This window comes from Entelurus aequoreus, linkage group LG08 (assembly GCF_033978785.1).
Source record: "Entelurus aequoreus isolate RoL-2023_Sb linkage group LG08, RoL_Eaeq_v1.1, whole genome shotgun sequence".
Lineage (NCBI taxonomy): Eukaryota > Metazoa > Chordata > Actinopteri > Syngnathiformes > Syngnathidae > Entelurus > Entelurus aequoreus.
The window spans coordinates 2,398,649-2,415,183 of NC_084738.1; the positions used below are offsets into that span (position 1 = coordinate 2,398,649).

Consider the following 16,535-nt stretch of genomic DNA (forward strand, 5'->3'; position numbering starts at 1 on the left):
AAACTAATCAATAAAAATGGTAAAAACTAAATACGCACTATACATAAACAGCAAAAAGTACTATATACAAAATATAGTAAGGAATATGCATTAAAACAGCAAATAAATAATAAACACAATAAGAACAGAACATTCTATATACAAACCAATCAATAAAAATGGTAAAATACACATAAACACATAAACAACACAAAGCACTATATATAAAATAAAGTAAGGAATATGCATTAAAATAGCAGATAAATAATAAAAATCACAAGAGAACATTCTATATATAAACCAATTAATAAAAACTAAATAACATAAACAACAAAAAGCACTATATATAAAATATAGACAAACTTTATTGATCCAAAGGAGAAATTGTTCGCATATAGTAAGAAATATGCATAAAAATAGCAAATAATTAAAAAACAACAACATAAAAATGCTTATAAGTACACGACAATAGAACAATGTAACACAATAAAATATGTATTCCTTTTTGTTTGAACAAAATAAAGTTAAAAATGAAAGCAAAAAAAAAACAGTTTTGGTTTGAATTAAAATCATTTGTCCCTTCTGTGTTATTATTACAACGTTGACAATATATAATAATCTATATTTGAACACATCGGTAACTGTAAGAATAACTATCGACAGTCAATCTAGTATCGACACAGTCGACATTTGTGTCGACCTACCGAGCCCCCTATTGGAAACACACGGATGCTACACAGGCGTTCGCTAGCGACCCCGCAATGAGGGATTTATAATCATATTTATGATAATTCCCGATGAACCATCATGGTGTTGTGAAACTTAGCGTTACAAACGCCTTTTAACCGACGACATGGCCGCGACACGTTAGCTCACAAAGGGCTGCAGCTAGCGTGCTAACGTTAGCCACCGTGCTAGCATCGATCAAAGCAGATCTTTGACACAAAACAAAACAAACACAAAAAAAAGTGTCCGGTAGGAGTTTTTGTTTGGTTTTGTTTAGGTTTGCTGCGTCAAAAGGAGCACAATGGAGGAGATCAAGACAGAACCTGTGGATTTTGTGAGGGAATTCCAAGAATACCTGACCCAGCAGACCCAGCATGTCAACATGATCTCAGGGTCCATCTGTGAGGAGAAGGATCCAGGTAGGAATCATTGATATTATACGTTTGAGAAGGATCCAGGTAGGAATCATGGATCTCATACCTTTGAGAAGGATCCAGGTAGGAATCATGGATCTTATACGTTTGAGAAGGATCCAGGTAGGAATCATTGATATTATACGTTTGAGAAGGATCCAGGTAGGAATCATGGATCTCATACCTTTGAGAATGATCCAGGTAGGAATCATGGATCTTATACGTTTGAGAAGGATCCAGGTAGGAATCATGGATATTATACGTTTGAGAAGGATCCAGGTAGGAATCATGGATAGTATATGTTTGAGAAGGATCCAGGTAAAAATCATGGCTCTTCTACGTTTGAGAAAGATCCAGGTACGAATCATGGATCTTATACGTTTGAGAAGGATCCAGGTAGGAATCATGGGTGTAATACGTTTGAGAAGGATCCAGGTAGAAATCATGGATCTTATATACGTTTGAAAAGGATCCAGGTAGAAATCATGGATCCTATACGTTTGAGAAGGATCCAGGTAGGAATCATGGATATTATATGTTTGAGAAGGATCCAGGTAGGAATCATGGATATTATACGTTTGAAAAGGATCCAGGTAGGAATCATGGATCTTATACTTTTGAGGAGGATCCAAGTAGAAATCATGGATCTTATACGTTTGAGAAGGATCCAGGTAGGAATCATGGATCTTATACGTTTGAGAAGGATCCAGGTAGGAATCATGGATCTTATACGTTTGAGAAGGATCCAGGTAGGAATCATGGATCTTATACATTTGAGAAGGATCTAGGTAGGAATCATGGATCTTATACGTTTGAGAAGGATCCAGGTAGAAATCATGGATCTTATACGTTTGAGAAGGATCTAGGTAGGAATCATGGATCTTATACGTTTGAGAAGGATCCAGGTAGAAATCATGGATATTATACGTTTGAGAAGGATCCAGGTAGAAATCATGGATATTATACGTTTGAGAAGGATCCAGGTAGGAATCATTAATATTATACTTTTGAGAAGGATCCAGGTAGGAATCATGGATCTTATACGTTTGAGAAGGAACCAGGTAAAAATCATTGATATTATACGTTTGAGAAGGATCCAGGTAGGAATCATGGATCTCATACCTTTGAGAAGGATCCAGGTAGGAATCATGGATCTTATACGTTTGAGAAGGATCCAGGTAGGAATCATGGATCTTATACGTTTGAGAAGGATCCAGGTAGGAATCATGGATCTCATACCTTTGAGAAGGATCCAGGTAGGAATCATGGATCTTATAAGTTTGAGAAGGATCCAGGTAGGAATCATGGATCTTATACGTTTGAGAAGGATCCAGGTAGGAATCATGGATCTTATATGTTTGAGAAGGATCCAGGTAGGAATCATGGTCCAGGTAGGAATCATGGATCTTATACGTTTGAGAAGGATCCAGGTAGGAATCATGGATCTTATACGTTTGAGAAGGATCCAGGTAGGAATCATGGATCTTATACGTTTGAGAAGGATCCAGGTAGGAATCATGGATCTTATACGTTTGAGAAGGATCCAGGTAGGAATCATGGATCTTATACGTTTGAGAAGGATCCAGGTAGGAATCATGGATCTTATACGTTTTAGAAGGATCCGGGTAGGAATCATGGATCTTATACGTTTTAGAAGGATCCAGGTAGGAATCATGGATCTTATACGTTTGAGAAGGATCCGGGTAGGAATCATGGATCTTATACGTTTTAGAAGGATCCAGGTAGGAATCATGGATCTTATACGTTTGAGAAGGATCCAGGTAAAAATCATGGCTCTTCTACGTTTGAGAAAGATCCAGGTAGGAATCATGGATATTATGCGTTTGAGAAGGATCCAGGTAGGAATCATGGATCTTCTACGTGTGCGATCTGGTGATGGAGACTGTGTGTTTGGGTTTGTGCGAGCAGTTGGTCCGAGGAGCGAGCAGAACGGCGTGGACCCAGCATCCGTGGAGGTGAGCCTGCCCCTGGAGGAGGGGTCCGAGGTGCAGATGGACGGTCTGGAGAGGACGTGTGACGGGAAGTACAAGTGCAGCTTCTGCAGCTATGCCAACAAAGGCATGGCTCGTCTGATTGAGCACATCCGCATCCATACAGGTCAGCCTGCCTTATTATTATTATTATTTTTTTTTTAACAATGCAATCATAAGCTTTCATTTCTAAATCATTATGATTCATGCAATGTCGTTTTTATTTTATTTTATACAAACACCTTGCCAGACGCCTCAGTATTTAGGTTGTAATTTACAAAACCCAAAACCGGTGAAGTTGGCACGTTGTGTAAATGGTAAACAAAAACAGAATACAATGATTTGCAAATCCTTTTCAACTTATATTCAATTGAATAGACTGTAAAGACAAGATATTTAATGTTCACACTGAGAAACTTATTTTTTTGTGTGCAAATAATCATTAACTTAGAATTTAATGGCAGCAACACATTGCAAAAAAGTAATGCGCCACAATCAATCAATCAAACATTTTCAATGGGAGACAGGTCTGGACTACATGCAGGCCAGTCTAGTACCCGCACTCTTTTACTATGAAGCCACGCTGTTGTAACACGTGGCTTGGCATTGTCTTGCTGAAATAAGCAGGGGCGTCCATGATAGCGTCGCTTGGATGGCAACATATGTTGCTCCAAAACCTGTATGTACCTTTCAGCATTAATGGTGCCTTCACAGATGTGTAAGTTACCCATGTCTTGGCCACTAATACACCCCCATACCATCACACATGCTGGCTTTTACACTTTGCGCCTATAACAATCCGGATGGTTCTTTTCCTCTTTGTTCCGGAGGACACGACGTCCACAGTTTCCAAAAACAATTTGAAATGTGGACTCGTCAGACCACAGAACACTTTTCCACTTTGTATCAGTCCATCTTAGATGAGCTCAGGCCCAGCGAAGCCGACGGCATTTCTGGGTGTTGTTGATAAACAGTTTTCGCCTTGCTTAGGAGAGTTTTAACTTGCACTTACAGATGTAGCGACCAACTGTAGTTACTGACAGTGGGTTTCTGAAGTGTTCCTGAGCCCATGTGGTGATATCCTTTACACACTGATGTCGCTTGTTGATGCAGTACAGCCTGAGGGATGGAAGGTCACGGGCTTAGCTGCTTACGTGCAGTGATTTCTCCAGATTCTCTGAACCCTTTGATGATATTACGGAGCGTAGATGGTGAAATCCCTAAATTCCTTGCAATAGCTGGTTGAGAAAGGGTTTTCTTAAACTGTTCAACAATTTGCTCACGCATTTGTTGACAAAGTGGTGACCCTCGCCCCATCCTTGTTTGTGAATGACTGAGCATTTCATGGAATCTACTTGTATACCCAATCATGGCACCCACCTGTTCCCAATTAGCCTGTTCACCTGTGGGATGTTCCAAATAAGTGTTTGATGAGCATTCCTCAACTTTATCAGTATTTATTGCCACCTTTCCCAACTTCTTTGTCACGTGTTGCTGCCATCAAATTCTAAAGTTAATGATTATTTGCAAAAAAATAAATAAATGTTTATGAGTTTGAACATCAAATATGTTGTCTTTGTAGTGCATTCAACTGAATATGGGTTGAAAAGGATTTGCAAATCATTGTATTCCGTTTATATTTACATCTAACACAATTTCCCAACTCATATGGAAACGGGGTTTGTACATTATTTTTTTTTACTGTAAATATATAAAACTTCAATTTTACAGTAACATTTTCGCACCTGAGCTGCCTTTTTTTTTTTTTTTTTTTACCGCAAATCAACAACTGTAGATTTTTCAGTGCATTACTGTAAATGCCAAAACGACACCACAGTTTATTACAGTAAAAAAAAGTATATATTTTTTTCATTTAGAGAAAAATGCTGTAAAAATCACAGTAAAATTCACTATTTTTACCATGAAATCTATTGCTACTTTTACTTTGCACAATTTGATGGATAACTTGCTTTGAAATAATTATTGGTATTCATTTGTATTTAAAAAATGTTTTGAATGTTTGATAATATATTTTTGCATAATTAGACAATATTTAAGTTAACATCATTTGCGATTACATGGAGTACATATATTTTTTCCCTCCCAAAATAGAAATAAATAATACATTTAGTAACAAAAGTTACAGTACTTTATTGATAAATATTATTTCCAGGCTTTTAAGGGCCAAATAAAAGGAAGTGGCGGGGCCACACATTTGATTTTCTAATAATTTTGAGGATCCTAGCTTATAGCTAATAAACATTGTTTTATATTTGATAGAAACACAGTGTATTATTATATTAGAAACTATGATATGGTCTACTTGCCACAAAATGTATATATATTATTATATAATATAATATAATAAAATACATCATTATATAAAAATTACACATATGTTATACAGTGTTTCCCATAAACTGCCAATATACCTGTGGCGGTGGGGGCGTGGCTATGGGCGTGGTCACCATGACATCATCGAGCAATTTGCATAATTTACTACAATGATTTGATTTTTTCTAAAAAAAAAAGTATACTTACTAATTAATAATAACAGTTTTGTTTTAAACGTCCATCCATCCATTTTACAATATAATTACAACACTTTATGTACATATTTATATACAGATTTGAACAATAAGTTATTCACTGAAATATATTTATTAATTGTGGTTCTTACAAAAAATATATCTTATAAAATATAAAAGCTAAAATGTCTCTTAAAGCTCTGCCCCTTTAATTAGTGCATACTAAATAATTTAACTTTAGCCTACTACTCCAACCATATTTTTTACCAGCAACATAAAGTGAAACAGAGGCAGAGGTGTCCTGCCACAGTCAGTAACAAATAAACAGAAAACAGTAGTGGTCAAATACAAATAAGGCAACAAGAGAAGTATCCTACACTTCTCTTTTGTAAAGTAAATCTGCAATTTTTTAATTTTATTTTTATTTTTATTTGTGGCGGACGTAATTCTTTCGTGGCGGGCCGCCACAAATAAATGAATGTGTGGGAAACCCTGTTATATGTGAGTGTGAATGTTGTCTGTCTCTCTGTGTTGACCCTGTGATAAGGCGGCGACTTGTCCAGGGTGTCCCCCGCCTTCCGCCCATGTGCACAGCTGAGATAGGCTGCAGCACCCCCCGCGACCCCAAAAGGGACAAGTGGTAGAAAATGGATGGATGGATGTTATATTTTATATTGCCACTATGGCACATATTTAGTCTACTTTATACCTATTGTTTTCGCCCTCTTTTTGTGCCCTTGTGTGCATTATCCTTTCCATCCTCATCCTTTCCATCCTTTGTAACTGAGCTACTGTGTGGAACAATTTCCCTCGTGGACCAATAAAGTTTGTCTAAGTCTAAAAAGACATTTTTCTAGACATACCGTTCAAAAGTTTGGGGTCACATTGAAATGTCCTTATTTTTGCAGGAAAAGCACTGTACTTTTCAATGAAGATAACTTTAAACTAGTCTTAACTTGAAAGAAATACACTCTATACCAGGGGTGGGCTATTAATTTTTACCGGGGGCCGCATGAGCAACCCGAGCACTGCTGGAGGGCCACATCAACAATATTTCAATTAACTTTTGCTAAATATTATTTTTGATATGTACCGTAAGATAAATAATAATAATAATAATAATTAATAATAATAGTAATACTTCAACATAGTGTGTGTAACAGCATTCCATGACTAATATAAATAAATTAACATTAATAATAAATGACAGTAAAATAAGCACACGTATGACTGAGGAGTCATAGTGTAACTTTGTGTGGTGTTTGAGTTGTCCGACTTTTTGTGTGGCCATAAACGCACCAGTGGTTTAGTGCTATGCGTGTTGGTGACAGATGACAAGTTGGTTTTGGCCTGGTTTGTACGGCAGAAAATGACTAGTTTTTCAAGATAGAATTGTTTTCCTCATGTTTTTGGTGTGGTTATGTCCGAATATAAACAGTTTTGCTCAATAAAGTGATCGATATAATTCCTGTCCTCGAAGCATCTCGACAGACGTTACAATAATTGAACGGTGTTGACGAACACCGTTAGGGCCGCTTGTTGTCACTGTCACTCAGAGTTGCATTGCAAAATTACATAGAATAAATGTGTTTATTTTGTTTAGAATTCAGATGGGATTTGATTTGGTGCGCGGCATATATTTGCTGCGCGCAGAGGACGCTTAAACAGTGCGCAATTGCGCAGGCGCGCACCTTAGAGGGAACGTTGCTTGGCAGTCCATGTCTTGTTGAAAACACGCCATTCGTCATCAACTTTTCTCTTTTTAGCGTCTCGGGTGCAAACCGTGCATCACTTGTTGCTGAATGTGCACCTTCACTCGCAGGTTACACACGGACACACGCCCATAAATAACACTTTTCAAAATAAAAGCAGCACAGTTGTAATTGCACGCACGACATAGATGTTTTTTCAACTTTATTTTGTCATTTGTAATTGCAGTTGTTCACATTCACTCACAATCACGCACACGTCCACACGGAAGTAATACAAATAACGATTTTCAAAACAAAAGCAGCACCGTTGTATTGCACACTCGACATAGATACTTTTTAAATGTATTTTGTCATTTATAATTGGCCTCACGCGGGCCGGACAGGGACGCACAAAGGGCCGGAGAATGCCCAGGTCTGCTCTATACATTGCTAATGTGGTAAATGACTATTCTAGCTGCAAATGTCTGGTTTTTGGTGCAATATCTACATAGGTGTATAGAGGCCCATTTCCAGCAACTATCACTCCAGTGTTCTAACGGTACAATGTGTTTGCTCAGAAGGCTAATTGATGATTAGAAAAGCCTTGTGCAATCATGTTCACACATCTGAAAACACTTTAGCTCGTTACAGAAGCTACAAAACCGACCATCCTTTGAGCAGATTGAGTTTCTGGAGCATCACATTTGTGGGCTCAATTAAACGCTCAAAATGGCCAGAAAAAGAGAACTTTCATCTGAAACTCGACAGTCTATTCTTGTTCTTAGAAATGAAGGCTATTCCACTAAATTGTTTGGGTGACCCCAAACTTTTGAACGGTAGTGTATTATTGTGGAGTTTGCTGCTTACCTCATTTAGTTTACTCTCACTGGATCGACTAAAAATCTGTTAATACTGCCTTTAAAGTTAGCTTAGTGGAATTGAAAAATAATCGTTTTTCTTTGTTTTCTCAAGCTGCCTCACCTTCTTGTGATGTCAACTACGATCACCCACAAGAAACTGGCGGTCTTTTTTTCCCCTCTACATTCATATTGGTGTAAATTTCCCCTCCTCTGTGTCTGTCAGGAGAAAAGCCTCACCGCTGCCAGCTGTGCCCGTTTGCCTCGGCGTACGAGCGCCACCTGGAGGCCCACATGCGCTCGCACACCGGCGAGAAGCCGTACAAGTGCGACCTGTGCGCTTTCCGCTGCAGCGACCGCAGCAACCTGTCGCATCACCGCCGCCGGCGCCACAAGCTGGTGCCCGCTCGGGTGGCGCGCCCGCCCTTCGCCAGCAAACGAGGTCTGGCCACACTCCAGAAGAGGACCGGCTCGCTGGGTTTCGGCCGGCGCCTGCTCATCAACTTCAGCCCGCCGCCCGTGCCCGTGCCCAAGCTGGACTACGCCGACGAGCTGCCGCACCAGCATCACCACCACATGCCAACCGGCGAGCCCAGGAACCCCCCCCGGGTGTTCCAGAACGACTTCAACAGAGGCGCTAACGGCCTGTCGTTCGACAACCCGCTGGAGCAGCTGGCGTCGCTCCAGCCGCTCGACCCCGAGGCCTCTCAAGTATCGCCCGGCACGGATGAGAAGCCCATCGTGATACAGGAGGTGACGGGGGCGCGGGCCGCGCCGTGCCACAACGGCGTCCAGACTCGAACGCCCAAAACGGAACACCCCGCCTCAGACCGCAGGAGCCCCGCGTCGGCGCACGGCTTGGACGCGAACGACGCCGCCTTGTGTGTCAGCAACAGCCGGCCCGGCACGCCGCTCACCGCCACGCCGCTCACCGAGGACCCGCAGAGGTGCCCGCACTGTGACATCCAATTCCCCGACAACGTCCTGCACACCATCCACATGGGCTGCCACGTCTACGAGCACCCCTTCCGCTGCAACATCTGCGGGCACACGTGCACGGACAAGTACGACTTTGCCTGCCATTTCGCTCAAGGACAACACAAGAAGTGACTTTTTAAATATTCAAACGTTTTGTTGCTTCAGCCCACGTCTGTCTGGAGAGTTTAAAAAAAAAAAAAAAGGTAGCTACTGTATATCTGCAAACAGACGCCTGGTGCTCTCTGCAGTTGAGTACAGCGGAACCTCGTTTTACGAACCTATTTGGTTCTTGAATAGTGTTCTTAAATCAAAAAGTATGTGTAGTGAAGCAAATTTGTCCATAAGAAACAATGTAAATATGAATAATGGGTGGACAAAAGTCCATATTTTAGTGCAGGTTTGTACACTTTGAGCACAATAATAGGTGATATACAGTAATAATAGGTGATATACAATACTGTATATCATAACAAGGAGGTGATAAATCACTATCTAAAAAAACGACAAGTTCAACTGTCCTGTATGCACTGCACTGCCAACACACACAAGTTCCATTGGTGCCCTCACAAACGATCAGAAAGCACACAAATCCTTAACTTTTAACAACCATATTGCTACAATAATAACATAAAAAAAATCCACTTACAGCACATTGCATACTTAAATAATAATGCTCATTGTGATTAACATCAGCAAAGATGGCAGGCACAAGACAGTAAAACAACGTTGACAACTTGCTGAATTAGGTCCTGACGTTGAGCAACTCAAACCTAACGTTGGAACAACATGCTTTTTGACAACGTTTAATCAATGTTGGGTTCCGAGTTCTGGCGTTGATTTGGCCGTTGAATTTTGGTCGTTTCCCACCCAATATTTCACAACACAAATACAACGTTGAAACAACATGCTCTTTGACGACGTTTATTCAATGTCAGGTTGTGACGTTGATTTGACCATTGAAATGTAGTCATTTATAAACCAATATTTTACAACACAAATACAACGTTGAAACAACATGCTCTTTGACAACGTTTAATCAATGTCAGGTTGTGACGTTGATTTGGCCATTGAATTTTGGTCGTTTCCCACCCAATATTTTACAACACAAATACAACGTTGAAACAACATGCTTTTTCATGTCATTTATTCAATGTCAGGTTGTGACGTTGATTTGACCATTGAAATTTAGTCATTTTCAAACCAATATTTTACAACACAAATACAACGTTGAAACAAAATGCTTTTTGACAACGTTTAATCAATGTTGGGTACTGAGTTCTGACGTTGATTTGATCATTGAATTTTGGTCATTTCCCACCCAATATTTTACAACACAAATACAACGTTGAAACAACATGCTTTTTCATGTCATTTATTCAATGTCAGGTTGTGACGTTGATTTGACCATTGAAATTTAGTCATTTTTAAACCAATCTTTTACAACACAAATACGTTGAAACAACATGCTTTTTGACGTCATTTATTCAATGTCAGGTTATGACGTTGATTTGACTGTTGAATTTTGGTCATTTCTAAACCAATATTTCACAACACAAATACAACGTTGAAACAACATGCTTTTTGACAACGTTTAATCAATGTTGGGTTCTGATTCTGACGTTGATTTGACCATTGAAATTTAGTCATTTTTAAACCAATCTTTTACAACACAAATAAGTTGAAACAACATGCTTTTTGACGTCATTTATTCAATGTCAGGTTATGACGTTGATTTGACCATTGAAATTTGGTCATTTCTAAACGAATATTTTACAACACAAATTCAACGTTGAAACAACATGCTCTTTGTGTTGATTTGACCATTGAAATTTGGTCATTTCCCACCCAATATTTTACAACACAAATACAACATTGAAACAACATGCTTTTTGACGTCATTTATTCAATGTCAGATTGTGACGTTGATTTGACCATTGAATTTTGGTAATTTCTCACCCAATATTTTACAACACAAATACAACGTTGAAACAAAATGCTTTTTGACAACGTTTAATCAATGTTGGGTTCTGAGTTCTGGCATTGATTTGACCATTGAAATTTGGTCATTTTTGAACCAACATGCTCTTTGACGACGTTTATTCAATGTCAGGTTGTGACGTTGATTTGACCATTGAAATTTAGTCATTTATAAACCAATATTTTCCAACACAAATTCAACGTTGAAACAACATGCTTTTTGTCAATGTTTAATCAATGTTGGGTACTGAGTTCTGACGTTGATTTGACCATTGAAATTTGGTGATTTCTAAACCAATATTTTCCAACACAAATTCAACGTTGAAACAACATGCTTTTTGTCAATGTTTAATCAATGTTGGGTTCCGAGTTTTGGCGTTGATTTGGCCATTGAATTTTGGTCGTTTCGCACCCAATATTTCACAACACAAATACAACGTTGAAACAACATGCTTTTTGACGATGTCTAATCAATGTTGGGTTCTGAGTTCTGACGTTGATTTGACCATTGAAATTTGGTCATTTCCCACCCAATATTTTACAACACAAATACAACGTTGAAACAAAATGCTTTTTGACGTCATTTATTCAATGTCAGGTTGTGACGTTGATTTGACCATTGAAATTTGGTCATTTTTAAACCAATATTTTACAACACAAATACAACGTTGAAACAACATGCTTTTTGACGACGTTTAGTCAATGTCAGGTTGTGACGTTGATTTGACCATTGAAATTTATCCATCCATCCATTTTGTACCGCTTATTCCCTGTATAAACCAATATTTTACAACACAAATACAACGTTGAAACAACATGCTTTTTGACGACGTTTACTCAATGTCAGGTTGTGACATTAATTTGACCATTGAAATTTGGTCATTTCTAAACCAATATTTTACAACACAAATCAACGTTGAAACAACATGCTTTTTGTCAACGTTTAATCAATGTTGGGTTCTGAGTTCTGGCTTTGATTTGATCATTGAAATTTGGTCATTTTCCCACCCAATCTTTTACAACACAAATACAACGTTGAAACAACATGCTTTTTGACAATGTTTAATCAATGTTGGGTACTGATTCTGACGTTGATTTGACCATTGAATTTTGGTCATTTCCCACCCAATATTTTACAACACAAATACAACGTTGAAACAAAATGCTTTTTGACAACGTTTAATCAATGTTGGGTTGTGACGTTGATTTGACCATTGAAATTTGGTCATTTCCAAACCAATATTTTACAACACAAATAAAACGTTGAAACATTATGCTTTTTGACGTCATTTATTCAATGTCAGGTTGTGACGTTGATTTGACCAACAACGTGGATCCAACGTTAGACATCAACGTTGTCTCAGTTTACAAATACAACTAATTTTGCAACATTGTTTAGAAGTCCGTTTTAAAAAACAAATATGTATAATCAACGTTGTATCAATGTCTTGTGCCTGCTGGGAGGGAGCTGAACAACAGGTAGTCTGCGTTCGCATCTTTTTTCCAAAAAAGTCAGTTTACATTACAATTAAAAACTTGCTGTAACACAAAAATGGTTTCCTCAATCTCTTCAATACGAGCAAGCAGAAAACGGCTGCCAAAATGAACGTGTTCGTACACAGACACATGGTTCGCACACAGAGGCATGTTTGGCGCGATCTTAAAAGTTCACAAACCGAAAAGTTCGTACATAGAGGGGTCTGTAAATCGAGGTTCCACTGTATCTTAACACTTTGAGGAAATAGTCTTTCTAAGGTGTGACCTACAGTTTACATGCCACTGTAAGTTCTACTCAAAGCTACGCGCTTTCGATTTCTCCTGGGTGAGCCTGATTGAATGCAGCTAGTAGTTTCTCCTTGCCAGCATACCAGACTTATTGAGGAGTGGTGTCCTGATCCCATATTGATATCAGTCCGATACAAGCGTGTTGACTTGTGCAAATATGGACAGCCAGTTGACATCTAAATGTCCTCCAACGAGCACACAGGGTTGGACTTATCCTTCTATTTTAGTCAAGAGGTAAACATGTTAGGCTATAGGCCAGGGGTCACCAACCTTTTTGAAACCAAGAGCTACTTCTTGGGTAGTGATTAATGCGAAGGGCTACCAGTTTGATACACACTTAAATAAATTGCCAGAAATAGCCAATTTGCTCAATTTACCTTTAACTCTATGTTATTATTAATAATTAATGATATTTACACTTAATTGAACGGTTTAAAAGAGGAGAAAACACGAAAAAAAATGACAATTAAATTTTGAAACATAGTTTATCTTCAATTTCGACTCTTTAAAATTCAACCGAAAAAAAGAGGAGAAAAACTAGCTAATTCGAATCTTTTTGAAAAAATTAAAAAAAGAATTTATGGAACATCATTAGTCATTTTTCCTGATTAAGATTAATTTTAGAATTTTGATGCCATGTTTTAAATAGGTTAAAATCCAATCTGCACTTTGTTAGAATATATAACAAATTGGACCAAGCTATATTTCTAACAAAGACAAATCATTATTTCTTCTAGATTTTCCAGAACAAAAATTTTAAAAGAAAATCAAAAGACTTTGAAATAAGATTTAAATTTGATTCTACAGATTTTCTAAATTTGCCAGAATAATTTTTTTGAATTTTAATCATAATAAGTTTGAAGAAATATTTCACAAATATTCTTCGTCGAAAAAACAGAAGCTAAAATGAAGAATTAAATTCAAATGTATTTATTATTCTTTACAATGAAAAAAAATTTTTACTTGAACATTGATTTAAATTGTCACGAAAGAAGAGGAAGGAATTTAAAAGGTAAAAAGGTATATGTGTTTAAAAATCCTAAAATCATTTTTAAGGTTGTATTTGTTCTCTAAAATTGTCTTTCTGAAAGTTATAAGAAGCAAAGTAAAAAAATTAATGAATTTATTTAAACAAGTGAAGACCAAGTCTTTAAAATATTTTCTTGGATTTTCAAATTCTATTTGAGTTTTGTCTCTCTTAGAATTAAAAATGTCGAGCAAAGCGAGACCAGCTTGCTAGTAAATAAATAACATTTAAAAAATAGAGGCAGCTCACTGGTAAGTGCTGCTATTTGAGCTATTTTTAGAACAGACCAGCGGGCTACTCATCTGGTCCTTACGGGCTACCTGGTGCCCGCGGGCACCACGTTGGTGACCCCTGATATAGGCCAACAGCAGCCAAGTACACAATAGCACATAAGCTAGACATGTAATAATAGGTGTCTTTAATTTAACAATATTGCAGACTGAAACACTGTATTTGTCAATATAAACATGTATAGATACAAAATCTCAAAGGCAGCAGCGTATTAGAAATTATCCAGTAACAGATGTGTCCGCATCATTCGACTTACTGCGTCATGCGCTTAATTTAAATGAGTTATTGTGATAACAACAAAAATAATAATTACCACGTCAACAGCATAAATTTGTCATAGGTTTAATGTTTTATTTCACATACTACTGTTCTGAGTAATTTCACATACTCAAGCTTTTTCTAACATTCCACACTATACAAAATAGGGGTGTGAATCTTTGGGAACCTGACGATACGGTGCGACTCCCGGGGTGACAATTCAACACGAAAAAACGATACTTGCAATCTATTATGTTGCATAATAGTTATAATGAACATTTTTCAAATTAGATTAGGAAATACACTACCGTTCAAAAGTTTGGGGTCACCCAAACAATTTAGTGGAATAGCCTTCATTTCTAAGAACAAGAATAGACTGTAGAGTTTCAGATGAAAGTTCTCTTTTTCTGGCCATTTTGAGCGTTTAATTGACCCCACATATGTGATGCTCCAGAAACTCAATCTGCTCAAAGGAAGGTCAGTTTTGTAGCTTCTGTAACGAGCTAAAGTGTTTTCAGATGTGTGAACATGATTGCACAAGGGTTTTCTAATCATCAATTAGCCTTCTGAGCCAATGAGCAAACACATTGTACCATTAGAACACTGGAGTGATAGTTGCTGGAAATGGGCCTATGTAGATATTGCACCAAAAAGCAGACATTTGCAGCTAGAATAGTCATTTACCACATTAGCAATGTATAGAGTGTATTTATTTAAAGTTAAGACTAGTTTAAAGTTATCTTCATTGAAAAGTACAGTGCTTTTCCTTCAAAAATAAGGACATTTACATGTGACCCCAAACTTTTGAACGGTAGTGTATATTATTATGCAACATAATAGCTTGCAAGTATCGTTTTTTTCGTGTTGAATTGGCACCTGACGATACGGTGCGACTCCCGGGGTGACAATTCAACACGAAAAAAACGATACTTGCAATGTATTATGTTGCATAATAGTTATAATGAACATTTTTCAAATAAATTAGGAAATATATTTTTGGTTGAATGAAGATGGCCTAATAACGTCTTTTTAAAAATGTATTATTTAACAAGAAAAACATTTTTTTTTCTTAAAACTGATTTTTGAAAATCATTTATCAATTTAGAATCAGGAATAATAAGAACCACAAATCAATTTTTGTGCACTCCATTACAAAATAAAAGTATGCACCACGATTCGTGCTGATATTGTATCGGATTATTATAGGTATTGACATCCTTTAAGTGGATGAGTATGTACGTATTTGACTGAGTGTGTACATTTTCCTAAAGATTTTAGACAATTTCTTTGTAGGCACCTCCTTTTTTTTACACAGGCAGCTGCACACGGACTACTTTAATCACAATTTAACAGTATTTTACAACAAGTAAATAACACATTTGTTTTTATACATGTCAATTTGTTTTATAACATACAACATATGTGTATACTGTAAATAGTAACTTTCTACTGAAGTGAATTAATTAAGTCATATTATGTTCTACTTATGGTGAATGTTTATATTCACCTTGGAGAGAGCGAACCACCAAGTTTGAGTAAATAATGGTTGAGCCCATAATAAATTAAGGAGCCTTAGTTGGACATTCGTATGTGGACTGGGTTAACCCTCTCACGAGAAGAGGCGATAAATTCAGACTTCGGAATGCAAAAGTGATAGCTCTATCCTGGAGGAGAGATTCCACGTTTATCTTAACGTCAACCTACAAGTTGTGGTATACATCTGTTGTCTTCCCAGTGACTTACACACGAATGAATCAATTTAAGTGGACCCCGACTTAAACAAGTTGAAAAACTTATTTGGGTGTTACCATTTAGTGGTCAATTGTACGGAATATGTACTTCACTGTGCAACCTACTAATAAAAGTCTCAATCAATCAATCAACATCTCCTTACATGGTCAGGTTGTACTTTCCTGAATTAACACACACCCAGGCAGAGAAAGAAGGATATATAAGACTGTGGTTCGGCTCCTCCCAAGTTAGGAGTGCCTCTTTTTTTTTTTTACTTGACCTCCTCCAGGTACTGCAGTCCTG

The 16,535-nt window shown here is 37.5% G+C and overlaps 1 protein-coding gene across 1 annotated transcript; it reads left to right on the plus strand.

The window, feature by feature from the left end:
• The first annotated feature begins 637 nt into the window (after positions 1 to 637).
• On the plus strand, positions 638 to 13,615 carry LOC133655304 (zinc finger protein Pegasus-like). Its single transcript, XM_062055329.1, has 3 exons — positions 638 to 1,124; positions 3,048 to 3,236; positions 8,412 to 13,615. The coding sequence occupies exons 1-3, from the start codon at positions 1,007 to 1,009 to the stop codon at positions 9,293 to 9,295; spliced, it is 1,191 nt and encodes a 396-aa protein (XP_061911313.1). The 5' UTR covers positions 638 to 1,006; the 3' UTR covers positions 9,296 to 13,615.
• The last annotated feature ends 2,920 nt before the right edge of the window (positions 13,616 to 16,535 follow it).